The sequence below is a fragment of the Varanus komodoensis genome, unplaced genomic scaffold, assembly GCF_004798865.1.
Source record: "Varanus komodoensis strain SLA01 unplaced genomic scaffold, ASM479886v1 scaffold19, whole genome shotgun sequence".
NCBI classification, from domain to species: domain Eukaryota; kingdom Metazoa; phylum Chordata; class Lepidosauria; order Squamata; family Varanidae; genus Varanus; species Varanus komodoensis.
Window position 1 is genome coordinate 22,638,782 of NW_025335550.1, and position 17,563 is coordinate 22,656,344.

At 41.7% G+C, this 17,563-nt stretch overlaps 1 protein-coding gene across 1 annotated transcript in view; it reads left to right on the forward strand.

Annotated features, from left to right (window-relative positions):
- Positions 1–17,563, forward strand: part of SVEP1 (sushi, von Willebrand factor type A, EGF and pentraxin domain containing 1) — a 140,417-nt gene that overhangs the window by 73,230 nt on the left and 49,624 nt on the right. The window contains exons 26-35 of the mRNA XM_044428126.1: positions 408–609; positions 2,623–2,798; positions 3,809–3,933; positions 4,222–4,345; positions 6,200–6,370; positions 10,752–10,925; positions 12,265–12,384; positions 13,951–14,127; positions 14,992–15,076; positions 16,097–16,291. Of these exons, the coding sequence (XP_044284061.1) occupies positions 408–609; positions 2,623–2,798; positions 3,809–3,933; positions 4,222–4,345; positions 6,200–6,370; positions 10,752–10,925; positions 12,265–12,384; positions 13,951–14,127; positions 14,992–15,076; positions 16,097–16,291 (1,549 nt within the window). The remainder of the gene's footprint in view (positions 1–407; positions 610–2,622; positions 2,799–3,808; positions 3,934–4,221; positions 4,346–6,199; positions 6,371–10,751; positions 10,926–12,264; positions 12,385–13,950; positions 14,128–14,991; positions 15,077–16,096; positions 16,292–17,563) is intronic.

Sequence of the window (17,563 nt, forward strand, 5' to 3'; positions counted from 1 at the left end):
AAATGTAAAATGCAGATAATAAAGAGAAACAGCAAACAGTTTGTTTCTAATCCCATGGTGAGACTGTAGATAAAAGGTGAGGGATGCAGATGTGCCATGATATCCCTGGAGAAAAAAGTTGTCTGTCTACTGATGGAGTTAACTGGCTAGATTTCTTATGTGCAGGCATCTCTAGATATTTCATTGTACTTTCATTGAGGGAATATACTTCAGTATAGAAACTTTGAACTGGAGCCAGATAGCAGTGCTGTTTTAGGATCAGCCAGCCTCTGTGGTCCGTGTAGATGCCTGTGAAAGGCCAATGGCCTTCCTAGTTCTCTATATTTGGTTTAAAGACTAACATATTTTGAAACAAAGCAAAGTAGAACATAGACTGCAGAACTGAACATTTTTCCTGTTTGTTGCAGAACAGTCTTCTGGATTCAATCTGGATTTTGAAGTCTCTGGGATCTATGGCTATGTTATGCTTGACAGTGTCCTCCCCTCATTAACTGAGATCACATGTGCATTCTGGATGAAATCTTCGGATGCTACTAATTACGGGACTCCAATTTCTTATGCAGTGGAAAATGGAAGTGACAATGCATTTCTGCTTACAGATTACAACGGGTATATGAAATAACAGCAGTACTATCTTAACTTCTAGATAGTCTTCAGTATTCCTGAAGTGGCACGTGGGGGCATAATTTTCTTTGGGTAGAATTGTGTTTTGTAACCTCATCCAGGTAGTTAGGATCTTTAAAAAAAGTTGTTATCAACCATATAGTAATGACTTCTCTATTATAAAATGCATGTATTCTTGTGTGGTTGGACTTTTCCATAAAGAAACAAAACAGAGATGCATCATTAAGGCATGACATTAATCAGCTTTTGGAAATGTTAGTGTTCAGGATCCTTTATCTGAAGTATTCACACAACTTCTTTTTGCACCTATACTTTTTTTTAACTCGAGGACAATAAAAACCCATTAAGTGCTGGCACAGAGGTAATCTTTGCAGATAAAATCAATTGTATCTGAGCTGATTTGGATGTTATATTTGACACACGTCCAGTGGATGTAACTTTGCCCAGTTACAGTGGCTACTTTTCACGTTGCATAGCCCCAGGACATGAGCAGTGTCTCTGGAGTAGTGAGGCCTACCACTGCACCTTTGGCTCTCTCTTTCCAGCTAAATCCAAATAACTGTTCTGGTTCTGAATCAGACCCTGATGTCAGTAGTAGACTGGATGAAGGCAAACAGATCCATGTTTAATGACAGAGATGGTCATCTCGGTCAGAAGGCACATCAGCGTTAGCAATTCAGCCAGTCCTGCACAGGGCTACATTCCCCATGAAGTCTCAGGCTCTTAATGTGGGTGTACTTTTGGCCTCAGCCCTGAGCCTGGATGTCTAGAACTTTGTGATGGCCTGACGAGCGTTTGCACAGATGAGGCAAGACATCTGTTCCCAGAGATGTCTGATCTGGCCAGTCATACATGCCTACGCTAAATTCCATTTGGACTACTGTAGTTCACCCTATCTGGGGCTGCCTTTGAAAACTATTCAGAAACTTGAGCTGGTCGAAAAGGCTGTGAGGCAGCAGTTATCTGGGGCTGCTTGCAGGGAGAATGTAGCTTTACTGATTATCAGTCTGTTTCTGGGCAGAATTCAAGTTGCTGGTTATGACCTGTACAGCTGGAGGCTGGGCTGCCTGAAAGAACAGATTCTTTCCATCGTTAAGAATCCTCCTTCCAGAGAGGCCCTTCTTTCCAGACCATCAAAGGTATATTTGGTGACAACATGAAAGAGGGCCTTTTTGGCTGCCATCCTGAGCCATAGAACTCCCTCCCGAGGAAGGCTAGGTTTTCTTCTCTCCTTCCAACAGCAGACAACTGATGTTTTATTATTTGTCCCGCAAGAGGGTTTGTAGAATGGGTGCAGTTTTTATTCTGCAGTCATTGTTTTTATTGGAATTTGATGTTTTTGTTGTTTTAATACTTTTAAATGGTTTGGTTATCTGCCTGGACTACCATATTTTGTAGAAAGTCAGGGTATTTAAACACACACACACACACACACACACACACAGAATGAGAGAGAGAGAGCGAGAGCATGAGCGCATGAGCACCTTGCCCAGTCTGGTATCCCCCCAGATGTTTTGAACTATGTCTCCCTGGATTCCCAACTATTGGCCATCCAGCTGGACCTGATGGGGATGAAGGCCAAACTATCTGGAGGGCACAAAATTGTCAGAAAACATGCTAGTCAGACACTATGATGTGGTGCTGGGGCTTACCATCTTGCTAGCACTTATCCTAGTTTAGAGATGTGGTTATGAATTGCTTTTTTAAAAAGCAATGACATTTGGGAACTTCCAGCCTTCTTGCCTTTCTGATTTAAATTCAGGCTAATACTTTGGTCAGTGCCTTTATTCTTACTTTGCAGTGAGATCTTTTTCTACTCTTGCGGGTGTGCCAGTTCAGGCGCTGCTGTGGAGCAGTGCTGAGCTGTTTTGTGTTAGGCCTCTTGCATCTGCATGGAAGATAAACAATGTCTTTCAAGAGGTTTACACAAACCACTACAAACGTTTACATATGACTTAATCACTCTCTCCTACCCGACCCCTCTCTCCCTGCATGTAGATGGGTTCTTTATGTGAATGGGAAGGAGAGCATTACAGATTGCCCTTCTGTGAATGATGGCAACTGGCATCACATTGCTGTCACCTGGACAAGCATCAATGGGGCCTGGAGAGTGTATATTGATGGAAAGTCCTCAGATGGAGGCAGCGGCTTATCTGTAGGCTCCGAAATCCCTGGTAATGACTTCCTTCACATTTATTCAATTATTTTTCCTTTTCTTGTTGTTATGCCATTCATTCATTTTTATGCCACCAGATTTTCTTAATATGCTTTCCAGACTTAGTGCCCAGTTCAACTGTTCGGATGGGTGGTTGGTTTTCTGGAGTGCCTACAATAACTAGGCACTGTGTAAAAACCAAAATAGAGACCCAGTTACTGTACAGATGAATGTAAGAAACTGTGTTATACCGCGTCAGATGATTGTCTTGGTCTACTCAAGTTCTGCCTGCTCCAGGTATAGTGGCCTTGCCTCCAGCCATGAAGCCACATAAAGTCCCTTACTTTGCAGCTTGGATCAGTCAAGATCACAGGACTGTGGCATACTGTAATTCAGGCCAACATTGAAAGGGGACTGCTTGATACCTGTATGGGTCTAGGACTGGCCTGTGGGGCGGAGGGACTTCAATGCGGCACAGGGAACTTTGTTGTTGCTTTTAAAGAAAAGAAGCGGGATTGCAAGCAGAAGTGGCATAGATCAAAACGGCTATGTACAAGCATTTTTCAACTGCATCCTTTCCTAAATTGTGCCAATCAGATGATTTCCTCAGGTCTGGCTCATAAATTACCTTTGTTTCATGAGACCTACTCTCACGCCACTCTAGTAAAGTATAAAGGTGGGAATATGGCTACTTCCCATGTAAGCACTGCTGTGATTTGGGCTCATCAGTCTCTTCTGATCTCCCACATGCTGGGGAAAGAAATTGCATTCCCAAACAGTGGTGAATATCCCCTGAAATACTATGTTCCAGTATTTCAGTTCATTTATTTCAACCTATATAATTCAGGGGACGTCTTTTGAAAACCTACCTGGGTAGCTTCACCTCTTCATCTTCATAGACCTGCCCCACCTTCTCAGCAGTCTACCTGATTGACTGAGGTTCCTAACTGAATAGCAGCACAATGCATTCAGTTCTTCATTAAACAGCTGCAGTTGCATCTTCTCACGCTGTTTGTCTTTTGTGAATAGGTGGTGGAGCATTAGTTCTTGGTCAAGAACAGGACCAAAGAGGAGAAGGATTTAATCCAGCTGAGTCTTTTGTTGGTTCAATCAGCCAGCTCAATATTTGGGGTTATGTTCTCTCCCCAGAACAGGTAAAGCTAATTCTGTTTCTTAAAATAAGCATTCTCCTTTATTGTGTTAGTAAGGATATGGGCCTGTTTTGTTTTGGCTATACAAGTCACATAAACCCAGGGCATAAAACAGACTAGTGAACAGGCTAATCAATATTGATAAGGTACTGCAATGTACTATATTTAAATTGCTTAAAAACTGACAAGAGGTGGTAGAACTTAAATGTCTTGCAGGAGGAATGTTTTGTTGTATTTGATTCCTAACGGTGCTAATTAAACAAAATTTTCCCCTTTCTTTTGAACTATAAGGTGAAGTCCTTGGCTACTTCCTGTCCAGAGGATCTCCAAAAGGGCAACATACTAGCCTGGCCAGATTTTCTTCCTGGGGTTGTTGGAAGAGTGAAGATAGATTACAAGAGCATATTCTGTTCTGGTTAGAACTTCTACCTCCTGAAAGTGTTACAGCAATATAATGCAATGGTGTTCATGCTATTTTTAAGCAAATTCTGATATGTAGTCAAAGCCTTCCAGAAGTACCACAGTAAGAAAGCCAGCAATGGTAGGCAAACATTACCCAGCACATAGTTAAACTATTGAATTCACTCCCATGAAATGTAATGATGGGAGCCAATTTGGATGCCTTTAGAAGAGAAGTCGACAAATTCGTAGAGCCGAAGGCTATCAGTGGCTACTAGCCCTGATGGCTGTACACTATTTCCAGTAGCAGAGGCAGTGTGCCTGTGTACAGCTGAAGGACTTGGGCAAAACTTGTTGCAGTCATATCCAACTTGTGGGATCCTGTGGGCAGCCAGCTGGCCACTAGGTGTACAGAATTCTGGACTGGATGGACCCCTCGTCTGATCCAGCAGGGCTTTCCTTAAACTTTCCTGAAAGGCATTTTCTGCATCACTGCATGTCTTTCTTCCACTGCTGATTTTCTTTGCAACATGCCTTCTCAGTGTATGAGGGACTATAATGAAGTCCCGGGGGGGGGGGGGGGGGCTGCATGTTGGATGTGAACAAAGAAAGGGTTTGACCACCCAGTAGAAGAGTGAAAAAGAAGCCATTGGTGGTGAGATTTATTAACAGATTGGTTATCATCTGTCTAACGTTTTGGATTATCCACGTTTTTCTTCTAAAGGAAGTGCTCAGCACTGTTCTAAGTGTGAGTAATAGTTGCAATTGCCAGGATTTTAGTATAATTCAGTCTGCGGAAAAGCTTGTAGTAAATTGACCTTTATGCTCATCATTTTACCCATTGAAGTAGCCACAACTGATAAACTAATTAAGTGCATAAACACTGACCAAGATGTGCAGTCTTTGCAACTAGCACTGGTTTGCAGTGTTCTATTTCTAATGTCCTTTGGTGAAAAAGACAAGGAATCTTGATACCCAGTTTCTCAAACAGTCTTCCTGTACCATTAGCATCACCTTTTCTTCATTTTTAGCTTCCGTTGTTAATTGTGCTTCACAGTGTGCCAGAATCAGCTATAATGCACAGACTTCCCATGACAGACAGGTCAGCAAAAAGAGTTCTCTGAAGGTAGAAAAATTGACAATCATTCATGTTGATGCTCGTTATGTGAAATGATAGAGTCACCCCCTTGGCCCACTGGCCTGCATAGATACATTTGATCATTTAATGACTGGAACATTCTGTCCATTCCTCAAATTCCAGTGTTGTGTAATAAATGTTCATTGGAACCTCAGGCAAAATATTTATGGTTTCCTGGACTGAGATGTTGAAAGAGTGAAGTTTAGGACTGGGACAGAGGGAAGAGATTTCCAGTAATTGAAACAGTAATTTAAATTTGTCCTGACTCCTTAGTCAGGGATTTTGTTTTGTTTTTCCCTGATAAAATATTGTTTTAGGCTCATGTGTTCACACAGAGAATGCTTTATCCTTGAAAAGAGGTTGAGAAACATATTTCACTCTCGCAGGTTAGCTAGTATACTGTTAAATACTTGAGTGGTTGGAGTAAAACCTCAGCAGCTAAAGTTGTTCAGCAGTGTTGTAACCCTACCCTGCCTGGAGCTCATTGAAATCCATGTTTCTACTGCTGCATCATAAGGCTCAGGTGGATTAACTATGACACTCCCATCTCAAAACCTTGCTCACCTGAAGAATCACCTTATTTCAACTACTGTGTAATGCAGCTCAGCAGGCGTGTCGTGAATAGGACAATGTGGAGGGCTTTCATTCATAAGGTCACCATAAGTCAGAGGCAAGCTTTTAAATGTGTTGTATCTCTAGTAACGTGTCTGTGCATTTTTTTTTTTTTTTCAGATTGCCAGTCCTTAGAAGGCTCCATACCTCACCTGAGAACTTCATCTGCGGCTTTAAAGCCAGGATCAAAGGTCTCCCTCTTCTGTGACCCAGGCTTCCGCATAGTGGGGAATTCTGTCCTGCAGTGTCTAAATTTAGGACAGTGGGCACTACCTCTTCCACACTGTGAAAGTAAGTGAATAATCATAAGAATTCTAACTTCAGAATATATTGTTATCGTAGGACTGATCAGCGCAGGAATTTTTCCACAGTATTCCAGTGTCCAGCTTACACATGGCAAACATGATGTCCATTCCAGCCATTGCTCTGGTGCCATTTCTTCCTCAGTATTCCATTGTTTTCCACACCACTTTTATGACCGTTTTCCTGCTGCTTGTGCTTTATCAGCAAGAATGCCTTAAAAGCACTAAAACCTGTTTTGTGATATTGTTCTCATCCCTCTCTTGTCTTTTTCCATCTTCATTTCATTTTTTGCTCTTTTCCTGGCATCCATTTTCCAATATAGTAGTCTGGTTAAGAGTGCTGGAGTGGAACTTGGGAGGTTCTCCTCAACCATGATGCTCACTGGGTGACTTCGGGCCTGTCATGGACCCTACGTAACAGGATGTGATTAGGATAAAATGGAAAAGAAAAGAACCTTGTACTCCATCTTGGGTTTCCTGCAAGAGGAAGAAAGGTGGAATATAAATGTAATATAATAATACGTAATGTAATAATATTTTTACAAGATTTGCAGTGAGCAAAAAAGTAAACAAAACCAAACAAGCAGAACAATACTGGAACCTGACCCTTAATGCATCTTCTTCCCTTCTCCCCACCCATGTCTTTCTCTTCTTCTTTAATGATTCCCCAGATCCTCCTTATTTCTGGCTGCATTGTCCAAATTATCATACACTTTATGTTAAAACCATTGAAGGTGAACTGAAGCTCAATCCAGACAAGACGGAGGTCCTGTTGGTTGGCGGATTGGGCTTTGGGGAGGGTGATTTGAACCTAGTCCCGAATGGGGTTGCACTCCCTCTTATGGACAAGGTTCGCAGCTTGGGAGTGCTCCTCGACTCAGAGCTTTCACTGGAAGCTTAGGTGACAGCGGTGGCGAGAAGCGCTTTCTTTCAGCTTCGGCTGATCCATCAGCTGCGCCCCTACCTGGAGTACGACTGCCTGGCAACAGTGACACATGCATTGGTGACTTCCTGACTTGACTTCTGTAACACGCTCTTCTTGGGGCTACCCTTGAAGACGGTCCGGATACTTCAATTGGTTTAAAATAGAGCTGCCAGGCTGCTGATGGGGACTGGGCGTTATGTTCACATGACTCCAGTCCTCCGTCAGCTTCACTGGCTTCCCATTGAAGTCCGGGCCCAATTCAGGGTGTTGGTGATGACCTATAAAGCCCTTAACAGCTTGGGTCCTGGTTACCTGAAGGAGTGCTTACGTCCATATATGCCCACCTGCCCCTTGAGATCTGCAGGAGAGGCCCTTCTCCAGGAACCCTCCATGAAGGGAATTAGAAGGGTGAGTACTCGGAGGAGGGCTTTCTCTGCGGTGGCGCCCAATCTATGGAATGAGCTCCCCAGAGAGGTCCGCCTGGCACCATCGTTATTTGTTTTTCGGCGCCAGGCGAAGCCCTTTTTATTCAAATGTCATTTTAATTGTAAATAGTATTTATTCATTTTATTCTTTGGCCAGGGCGACTTAATTTTTACTCTTAATCCATATTAATTTAAGGAAGTTTATTTATGGATGTGAGCCGCCCCAAGGCTTCGGCGAATGGGGCAGCATAGAAGTCTCATAAAGAAAGAAAGAAAGAAAGAAAGAAAGAAAGAAAGAAAGAAAGAAAGAGTGCATGTGGTCAGCATGCCCTCCCATTTGTGGCCTGTGTCATGCACTTGTGCAACAAAATGAACAGTAGAGGACACATGTGCTCTCTGATTCTGTGTTCCTCTTCTCCTGCAATTAGAGCACTGTGTATTTATGTAAGGCACTTGATTGTGCAATAAGCACAGGGCTGTCATAATATCAAAATGGATTTTAAAATTGACAGGAGGAGAAGTTTCCTGGCAGGCTGTCTAGTGAACAAGAGGTAGAGAAAATTAGAAGCCCCGCTCCATTTATTTTCCTAGCTAAACTCAAGATTAGTGTGTCCCTAAGAGGAGTTGCTTCTTTAAGAAACATCGTTGAAGCAGTGCTTGCTGGGAGAGGTAGCACTACTGTGCAGGAAATGGGAAGGAGGAGGGAGGAGTTCAGGTTAATCTACTGCTCCACAGCCAGGCATAAAAAAATTAAAGAATAACTGGTTGCTTTGGAATTGTGTTTGGGGTCCAGTTGCTGGTGTAACAGAGATGGAATACCTGAGGCTTGCAAATGTCGTTTCACATCATCCCAGGCCATTGGCCTTGCTGGCGTGGGGTGGATGGGGGCATGGAGTTCAAATCATTTGGAAAGTTTCAGGTTCCTCTGTGTCTTATTCTTAGAATTTCCCCATGTTCTTGCTTCCCTTTCTGGACATCCCTTTCCTCTCTGCATTCACATTGTACTTTTTGCTTTTTAAAAAATGTGTATGTGCTGCGTCAGAGGGAGGGGACCATTAGAACTTCCCACCCTTTCTTCTGGACTGGGCAGCTTAAGCACATTGGTATCTCTAGCCATAGAGTTCACTCCCCACTCACGCACCCTCTTCTTTGCCTAAAACCAGGGGTATCATGCCCTTTCTGATCTGAGGGTGTTCAAGGATAGGCTAGGCATGCACACGGTAGGCATGTCATGAGCGGAGCCAGCTGGGGCCAGGTGTCAGACTAGATGGACCAGGAGGCCCCTTCTGACCCACTCCATGTCTATGTTTCTGTGACCCTTCCTCAGATTCTAAAGCTGACCTTCAGCTGCCCTGTTTCATCATACCTCTTCCCAGGTTTCTTTTATGAATTAGTAGTTAACGAAGGTTATTTGTTAAACTATGAGAACTGAAGGGCTTCTGCTTTGTCCAGATTTTGTCTGGAAGTTGGGATTGAGGAAGCAGAGAAGTATGTAGTCTTCCTAATCTTGAGGTTTGCATCTGCAAAAAAATAAGTTTCTATACAGAAAGCCTCAGGATGAAAGCTAGACAGCCACAAGCATTAAACTCTTCTATAGTGTTAAACTCCTCTGTAGATTCATGGTCCAGTGGTGTACTAAGGACTGAAGTTAATCTTCACAGCTTCCTTGATCCCTTTAATTTGATCATTTATCTGACATCACCCTTGATCCTGCTAATTACATGTCCTGTCCTCTTCAAAAGTGCTATTTCGGTGAACTAGTCTCATGATACTGTGCTTGGATCGGTACACTATCATGAGTAAATACAAAATAAACAGAAAAATACTTGCTTCTGCTCTTCTTCCCCTCAACAAACTACACAGAGAAGTTTTACATGTTTGATTGGTGGGTCCCCCCACCCCACAAAAAAAAAAAAAAGGGGGGGCGGGGAGGAAACTATCTCTTAGAAATGTACAAAATAAGAACTTTCCTATAAGAGCTTTTCTGCACAAGGCATTTTCTGCACAATGTCTGATTCTTTAGAAGACATTTTAGCCCTCAAGCTATGTACCCATTTTTCTCATCCTACCCTTTATTGTTTCTCCCCAGCTGGTTTTCTCCCAATGGTAGATTTCTACCCAGAGCCCCACCTAGAGAAAAAAAATATTAGAGAGAAGTAGTTAGCAAAGGTAGAGTAAAGCTTCAACAGCCACTTTCTGCCTAAGTGGCCTTCAACTTTGTAATTGTTCATCTATATAGAAATCCAGTGATACCCCAATTCTGATACGTAGGTATGCTGCCCTCACATCTAGAAAATAATTCTTAGGCAATCACTAGAAACAAAAATAAATCATGGTCCTGAAAATGCTCTGAAATGTACAGCACTTTTCATGGAATGTGCTATATTCAGTGGACAATAAGAGGTAGATAGTCATGAGAAAATTATGGAACAAGGGTTACAGCATTAAAATGATAGGATCTGGCAAAAAGGAACATGCAGATGCACCAAAGTTTACACACTGCTAATGTGTTCTTTTTCAGGATGACAGCTGTCCCCTCCTCTTCTCACACTTCACCCCTTTGCAATCTGCTTTTCCATATTGTTTGAGTTTTGGAAGAAGCTTACAGTATGGCTGTAGTCAGGTGGAGAAGTCGCCTTTTCATAGCACATAACTCTAGATTACAGCCTGGAGCAAAGACATTGACTTGTGTAGGCTTAACACAGGTGAAGTTAGTCAAAATGATATTCTGTCCAGCAGTTAAGACAGCTCGCAGAGGAGCCACTGTTCAGTGGAAGAGCACCTGGTTTGTATAGAGAAAGCCCCAATATAGTCCCTGACATGTGCAGATCTGGCTGGAGATGAACCCTGCCTGAAACCCTGGACACACTCTGCCAGTCAGTGTCGACGATACTGGGTTAGATGGACCCATGCTCTGACTTAGATTAAGGCAGCTTCTGATGGTCCTAAACTCACATCAAGAAGAAATTAAGCAAACATGCCTCACCTCCTCATTCTCGTCCTATATCGTCTGCATGCAGGGATTCGCTGCGGAGTGCCTCCACCTTTAGAAAATGGCATTTACACTGCTGAGGATTTCGTTGCTGGAAGCACCGTTACCTACCAGTGCAACAGTGGCTACTACTTGTTGGGGGACTCGAGGATGCTTTGCACAAACAGTGGCAGTTGGACGGTTATTTCACCATCTTGCCTTGGTGAGTTCATGAACAAAATAGACCGTGTTGTTAATATCAGCACACAAAATCCCTGCTCGTTTATCTGCCCCCCCCCCCAAGTCTCATTGACTCAAATCAAAACTAAGCATCCTGGCTAAGTAAGCATTTTGGCCAGCACACAACGAGCTTCTTTCCATGTGCTGGAGCTCTTGCATCCACCAGAGGGATTCTTGAAAACTGTTTTCTTTCAAAAAGAATTCTTCTCCCATGGCTTATTACAAATTGCTTTTGAAAGGGCCCTCTATTTCAAAAGCAACTTGCTAAGAAGCATGTGGAGCTGTTGTTCAAGATACATAAGCCACAGTCCCTCTTGCCAACACAGGATTTTGGATGTGAGCCCTTCAGTTCCTGGCAGTAGGATATATGTGGCCCACCATGTGGCTTTTCCTTCAAAGCATGTTGGTTTATACATTTCAGAAAGTCATTCAGCTTACATCTCAGGCTAAACTTAGTTAAATAGCTTTTGAGGCATTGCTTACAATAGCAAAAATACATGTTTGCATTTTTGACATTGCTCAGCATCTGTTTTGATAGGGTTTTTTTACATATTTATAAAACAGTTGTATGCACATGCAGGCCTTCTTCAGTTTTTCATGCAATGTTTTTAATAGATCTTGGCAGCATGAAAGTCTTTATATTTGTTTGAAGATACTAAACCAGCCTCAGAGTTTCTGAGACAGTAGCAATATCTAGACAACCACAGATTATATTTCTATGATTGTTACAAATCTAGTGTCAGCAGTTTATATGGCAATTTAGAGAGTAAGATAAGCACAATATAGATCAGCATTTCCTTGCAATCTAAATTTAAATCTGGGTTGTGAGGAAGAAATTAAAATGGCAGAGCGGGAGGAGGAAAATAGAAAAGGTGGAATGGGAGCAAAGGTACATGTATGCTCTTTGGGTTATTATATTGCATTTTATCATATTGCATTTTATTCTTTTCAATATTGCATTTTATACTTCTGTTTGTATGGTATTTCAGTCTTTCAACTGTGTGTAATCTACCCAGATAACATTGGTTATTGAGCAAATTAAAAAATGTAACTGTCATATAAGTATGCTTCAGTTGGAGGAGAGGACAGAGTGGGTGCAACTACACAGAAGAAGACAGTGTTGTGGTTGGAAGAAAGTGAGAAAGGGACAGCACAATTTGAGTTGTGGGAGGGACTGAAGAGGCAGCAAGTATGACTAGGGGGAGGCTTTTAAGAGAGCAGGGCACCATCCAGATGTGTCTGGGGGAAGAGTTTGACCAGCGAAAATCACAAACATGTGCATGCAGAAGAAGCTTGTCACCCATGCCATTTTCTTTTTGTAGATGTTGATGAATGTGCAGTTGGTTCGGACTGCGACCCACACGCCTCCTGCCTTAACACAAATGGGTCCTACATATGCACCTGCATTTACCCATATAGTGGTGATGGCAAGAAGTGTGCAGGTAAAGGGGCATGAGTGGATGGGGCGGGGGAGTACCACAGTTTGTATTCTGCATAACTTGGCAGTTTTGTGTTTTAGTTATGGCTGGCTTCCCGTTCAAATACATTTCTGAGATCCCAAGCTACCTGCCATGCAGGTAATGCTGAAGTTAGTGGCAAGACTTGCATCAGTTTGAGTACAGCGGAATTGGAGGCTGGCTAAACAGTGATGCTTTCTTCCTTGAAGTCCATGCTGTTTTCAAGTACACTATTTTTTATCCTAAAAAAACAGAAGCAACTGATAAGTCTTTATTACAAAACCTATTTTTAGTTTTCTTGAAACTAAATCAACATTTGAAGTAGCCATGGCTTATTTAAGCATTCCTACTTTGGCAGTGATCCTTCTACTTTTAAGGGATTTTAATGAGAACAATTCACACTGCTTAAGAGAAGAGGTGTAAATCAGGGTGTAAGCACATGCTACAATAAATCTGGAGGTATTGTTGAATAGGGTAGCCCCTTGATAAGTTCTTCCCCCACACGTCACAACGGATTGTCATATTTACTTGTGTGGTGGTGGTGATCGCCTGGGATGCAAAATCCAGGTGTTTAAAATTTGGGCATAATAACTGCTGCTAGTATGATGAAAAAGGCAGAAAACTTGATCCTTTCTCTGTGGTATCAACTGTTTCTGGCAGAGAACGGAGAAGTATACGGGATGATGATCAGGTGTCCCTTTTTACTTATTATCTTTTGCAAAGATTAAGAGCCAGAATGGTTTTTCTAGGAGTAAATTCTGAAAGATAGTGCCATCAAGTGGATAATGCTACCTTTAGTGGTGATACCACAGACTTCATCATAACAGTCCTTCTGTCAGAATGGAAAGTTAATACAAGGAAGTATGAGTCTGTTTGCTTTTTTAACTTTCTCCTAAATGTTATTTCACCACCATTTGCAGAAAAAATGCAGACATAGACTAATACTGTTTTTCTGTCTTCTTGAATATAATTAAGATACAGTTCAGTAGGAACAGCGTTTCCATTTCTTTAGCTTTGTTCCACTAAAGAGAATTGCAGTACAGTTCCAAAAAGGGGTGTTTTGAACAGATATGCATCGGGATGGATTGCTTTCATTATTCTTTTATCATGCCCATTATGAAAATAAGGGTTTAGCTTACATCCATGCACAGTGCTAAAACAAAAGGGAGGTCAGTATGTGTCTGGAATTTAATTTTCTATTCCACTGTATTTCACACAAGACAGTGTGTTAAGGAATATTTGTGTCCTTTTCTCCTGTAAGGAAAAGAGAATGCATATGAATTATTGGAATATTATTGAACTGGATAAGGAAGCAAATATCTCTTTGTGCAGGGTAGCCCAGGATCAATGAAGTCTGCAAACACAAACGTTTGAAATGTCCTTTGAATTGTCCTTCAAAATGTTTGTGTGTGCTTCCCATGCTCTTGTGACTGGGCCTTTTTTCCTTCCAAATTACCTGCTTAAATATTGCATGATTTGTTTTCATTTTTAAGCACATGAGCCACACCTGATGTCAGTAAGCTCTGTTTTACCTTGTATCTGATTCCAAAGAACCAGTAAAATGCAAACATCCAGGAGACCCTGAACATGGCCACTCTCATGGCAACAGTTACAGTGTTGGTAGCGAAATCAGTTTCTCCTGTGACAAGGGCTACCAGCTGAAAGGAGTGAATAAAGTTACATGTTTGGAGTCTGGGGAATGGAGCCACTTGATTCCATACTGTGAAGGTATTGTTTCCCACATGTTTATTGTGATAGGTACAGATTTTATTTATTTCATTTCTTCACTTCCTATCAGCTCAGGCTCCCAGGGGTGGTTTACAAAATTGAAAATGCGACAATTAATATAAACATAACAAAAGCACTACAATACAATTAATGAATGCCATAGTACAATAGTTCTCCCCCACTACCACTGTTGCAGCTAAATCTCACTCTGAGGTACAGTGAAATATGATAAAAATGGCCAGTTCACATGTTACAGGAGGGGACCCTGGATGATAAGTCACCATGCGTGGGTTGTTTGCTTTCAATGCAGAAAGAGCTGCATTGACTATGAGATGAAAAGAGAGGAAGAAAACCTCAGATCTGGGGATGCAAATAGTCCTATGGCCTCCCAGACACTGCCCGGGGGCCATAGGTTTGGCTGTATGTGGAGAATTCTCAGCACGCTCACCAGAGTACAATTGCTTGTGCAAATCCTTTACGTTTATGCTGTGTGTCTGTATGCATGCATGTGTGCACGCGCATGTAACGTATGTAATGCATACATGACCTGAGAAGATAGGTACAATAGATATTTTCTGTACAGCTTAGTATTAGGACCCAGAATTGCAGTCAGGATGGCTTTAGAGGAGGGGGCATTTCTTCCCATCATCCAAGGCTTTCTCTTCCTCACCAAATCCTTGTGCTCCTGTTGCAATGACAGCTTGGGTGTTAGATTTTCTCTGTCTTTGGGCTATTCTATAATAAAACTAGGGCTCTCTTTTATGTCTTTTTCTGGGATATTACACTAGACTAAAAGGAGGGGTTTTTTAAATTGTTGTTTAATCAGGGTGGTGTCTGTTTTTTTACATTTAATTTTTCTTCAAGCTGTTTCCTGTGGTATCCCAGTCATTCCTCAAAATGGTGCAATTGATGGATCCAATTTTACATATGGTAGCAAAGTGATCTACAGGTAGGAAGATCATTATGTATTTGAAACTTGTTATCTATTGGTGAATATGGAAAAATGCATTACTAATTTGAAAAGATCACAGCTAAATCGTACACTGTAGAAATTAGTGGGAGATGACTAGTTCCACATGGAACCTTATTCATTTCATTTCATGGAGTTTGCAATTTAGAGTTTGGGTGGAGGCAGGGATTAGTTGGATCATTTTATCATCAACAACATCACATATGGGTTTTGCCCAAAATAAAACATGACTGCTGTGTAATGCTCTGCATACACATTAAATTCTGTAGTTGCCAGGCTGTATGAAATATGTAATTATTTACTTTGAAACTATTCAAAAATGCAATGGCACTGCTGCAGTAGCAATAAGTAACAGCTTACTATCTTGTTATAAAAACCATTTTGCACTAAAAGTGCAAAAACTGTTAATGCTAGGACAAAATATTGCAATTGATAGAGCGGCAACTATCATACTTTTGTGTACATGAGTCATTATTAAATGGTAAGGCAACAAAGTCATAGCTAGAAATTCCAGTGAGAATGTAAAATAGTATATCTTAACCTTTCCTTTGTATGTTACCTAGATTCCAAAATGTAACATCTAACCAGTGTAAACTTCACACAGGTCTAGAATCAGATACCTAATAATAACCATAAAGTAGTCACTTAAAGACTCATTTTGCTGTGGTGATGATCGCTGGTGTGATGGCAGCCTACATCCATGGTCCCACGATTGACCATGCATTGCTTTGCAGCTGTTCAGAAATCTGGGGAAACAGGAAGGCATGGGAATCCTCAGCTTAACAAAAAGCTGGTGGTTGTACACCAGTGTGAATTACATGATACAACTTGCACACCAGAGCATAGCAAGTTTTAAGTATGATCGCCACATGATTGGGAGCCATCTGATTCCACCCATAGTTTTATGGTAGGAATACCATTTATGGACTTGAGCTCATGGAACAGGAAAGATACTGATAAAGAGTATGTACTTATATGTGCTTTCTTGCCTAAATGCAGGTGTGACAAGGGATATGTTTTGAAGGGTGAAGAAGAAACGGTGTGTCTGGCCAGTGGCAGGTGGAATGATTCTTCTCCATTTTGTGAATTAGTAAAATGTTCCATCCCAAAGGAAATAAACAATGGAATGTATACAATGAGCGGCATGACGTACCTTTCTAATATCTCATACACCTGTGACACAGGTTACAGGTAATCAAGAAACCAAGATGCAAAGCAAAATGTATCCCATGTCTTTGTAAAAACTGCAGGTAGAAACTGCTTCTTTAGACATAAATGGAGAGAAATGCCTGTGCCATGTGCACATTTTTTTGGAACTTTCAGTCTTTTCTATTTTCTGTGTAAAATGTTGATGCTTGTGGGAATAGCATATAGAATTAGTAATCTCTTACATTTACTTCAGTCTTTAATCTGTTAAGTATGTTCAAAAAGCTTTGCTAGGCAAAAACTGCAAATAATGTTATGATCAAAGGGTTTCTATTTTTATCATGAAACCCAACTTAATTGCCTCTTAATTAGCATTAGTTTTTAAATACACTGAAACACTGGAATTTAGAGTTTTCAATTAAATATAATGAGTGAAAGCAGTTTTTTATGTAAAGAACAAAATGCACACTTTGAGATTACAGAATCACTGAAGTCTGGGGGGTATTTTATAATTTCACACCTTTTGAGATTGCACATTTCTGCAGTACAGCACCCAACTGCTTTTGTACAGCCTAAGGTAAAAGCCAGACATTGGCTCTCCCCTGCAAGAAATCTGTCCACCTTTTCAAGCATCAAAAATGCTTGTGGATTAACAGGTTTTTTAAATTGTTTTATTTCTTCGTCGTGGCCTCTGTGCATCACACATATGGGTGCTGCGCCTGCGCAGTGCCTTTGGCCGGAAGATTGAAAGCTAATGGTTTTTGGCGGGAAGCTCTGCTCCCCTCCCCCACAGGCTATAAAGAGCGGAGCGTCCGCCATTTGTTTAGTCTTTGCGACCGCCGTTCGCTGTGCCTCGCGCTGCTTTCGTCCTTCGCTTTGGCCATTCTGGTTCTCTCTTTATATATTGCCCTTAAACTACTTTCCTGTTACTTCGTTTTTCCCGTCTTGTGTAGTTCTCTCTCACTTCTTCTTCGATTCAAAAAAAAAAAAAAAAAACCAAAAAAATATATACTTACCCTCTGCACTATCTCTCTTTTCTTCCCCTTTCTGCGATGGCGCAGCGGGCGGCTTTCCGCAAATGTGCTGATTGCGGGTCAAAGATGGCACCGACCGATCCGCACGACCTATGCCTCCTCTGCCTTGGGGAAGGGCATAGGACGGATAAGTGTGTTCATTGCCTAGCCTTCTCTAAGCAGGCTAGGAAGAACCGCGAAAACCGGCTTCGGAGGCTCCGTTGGGATAGGGCTCTGATGCAATCAGACCCGCTCATCCCTACCCCAAAACCGGGCTCCGCTTCTGTGGCTCCTCCTTCACGCCCTT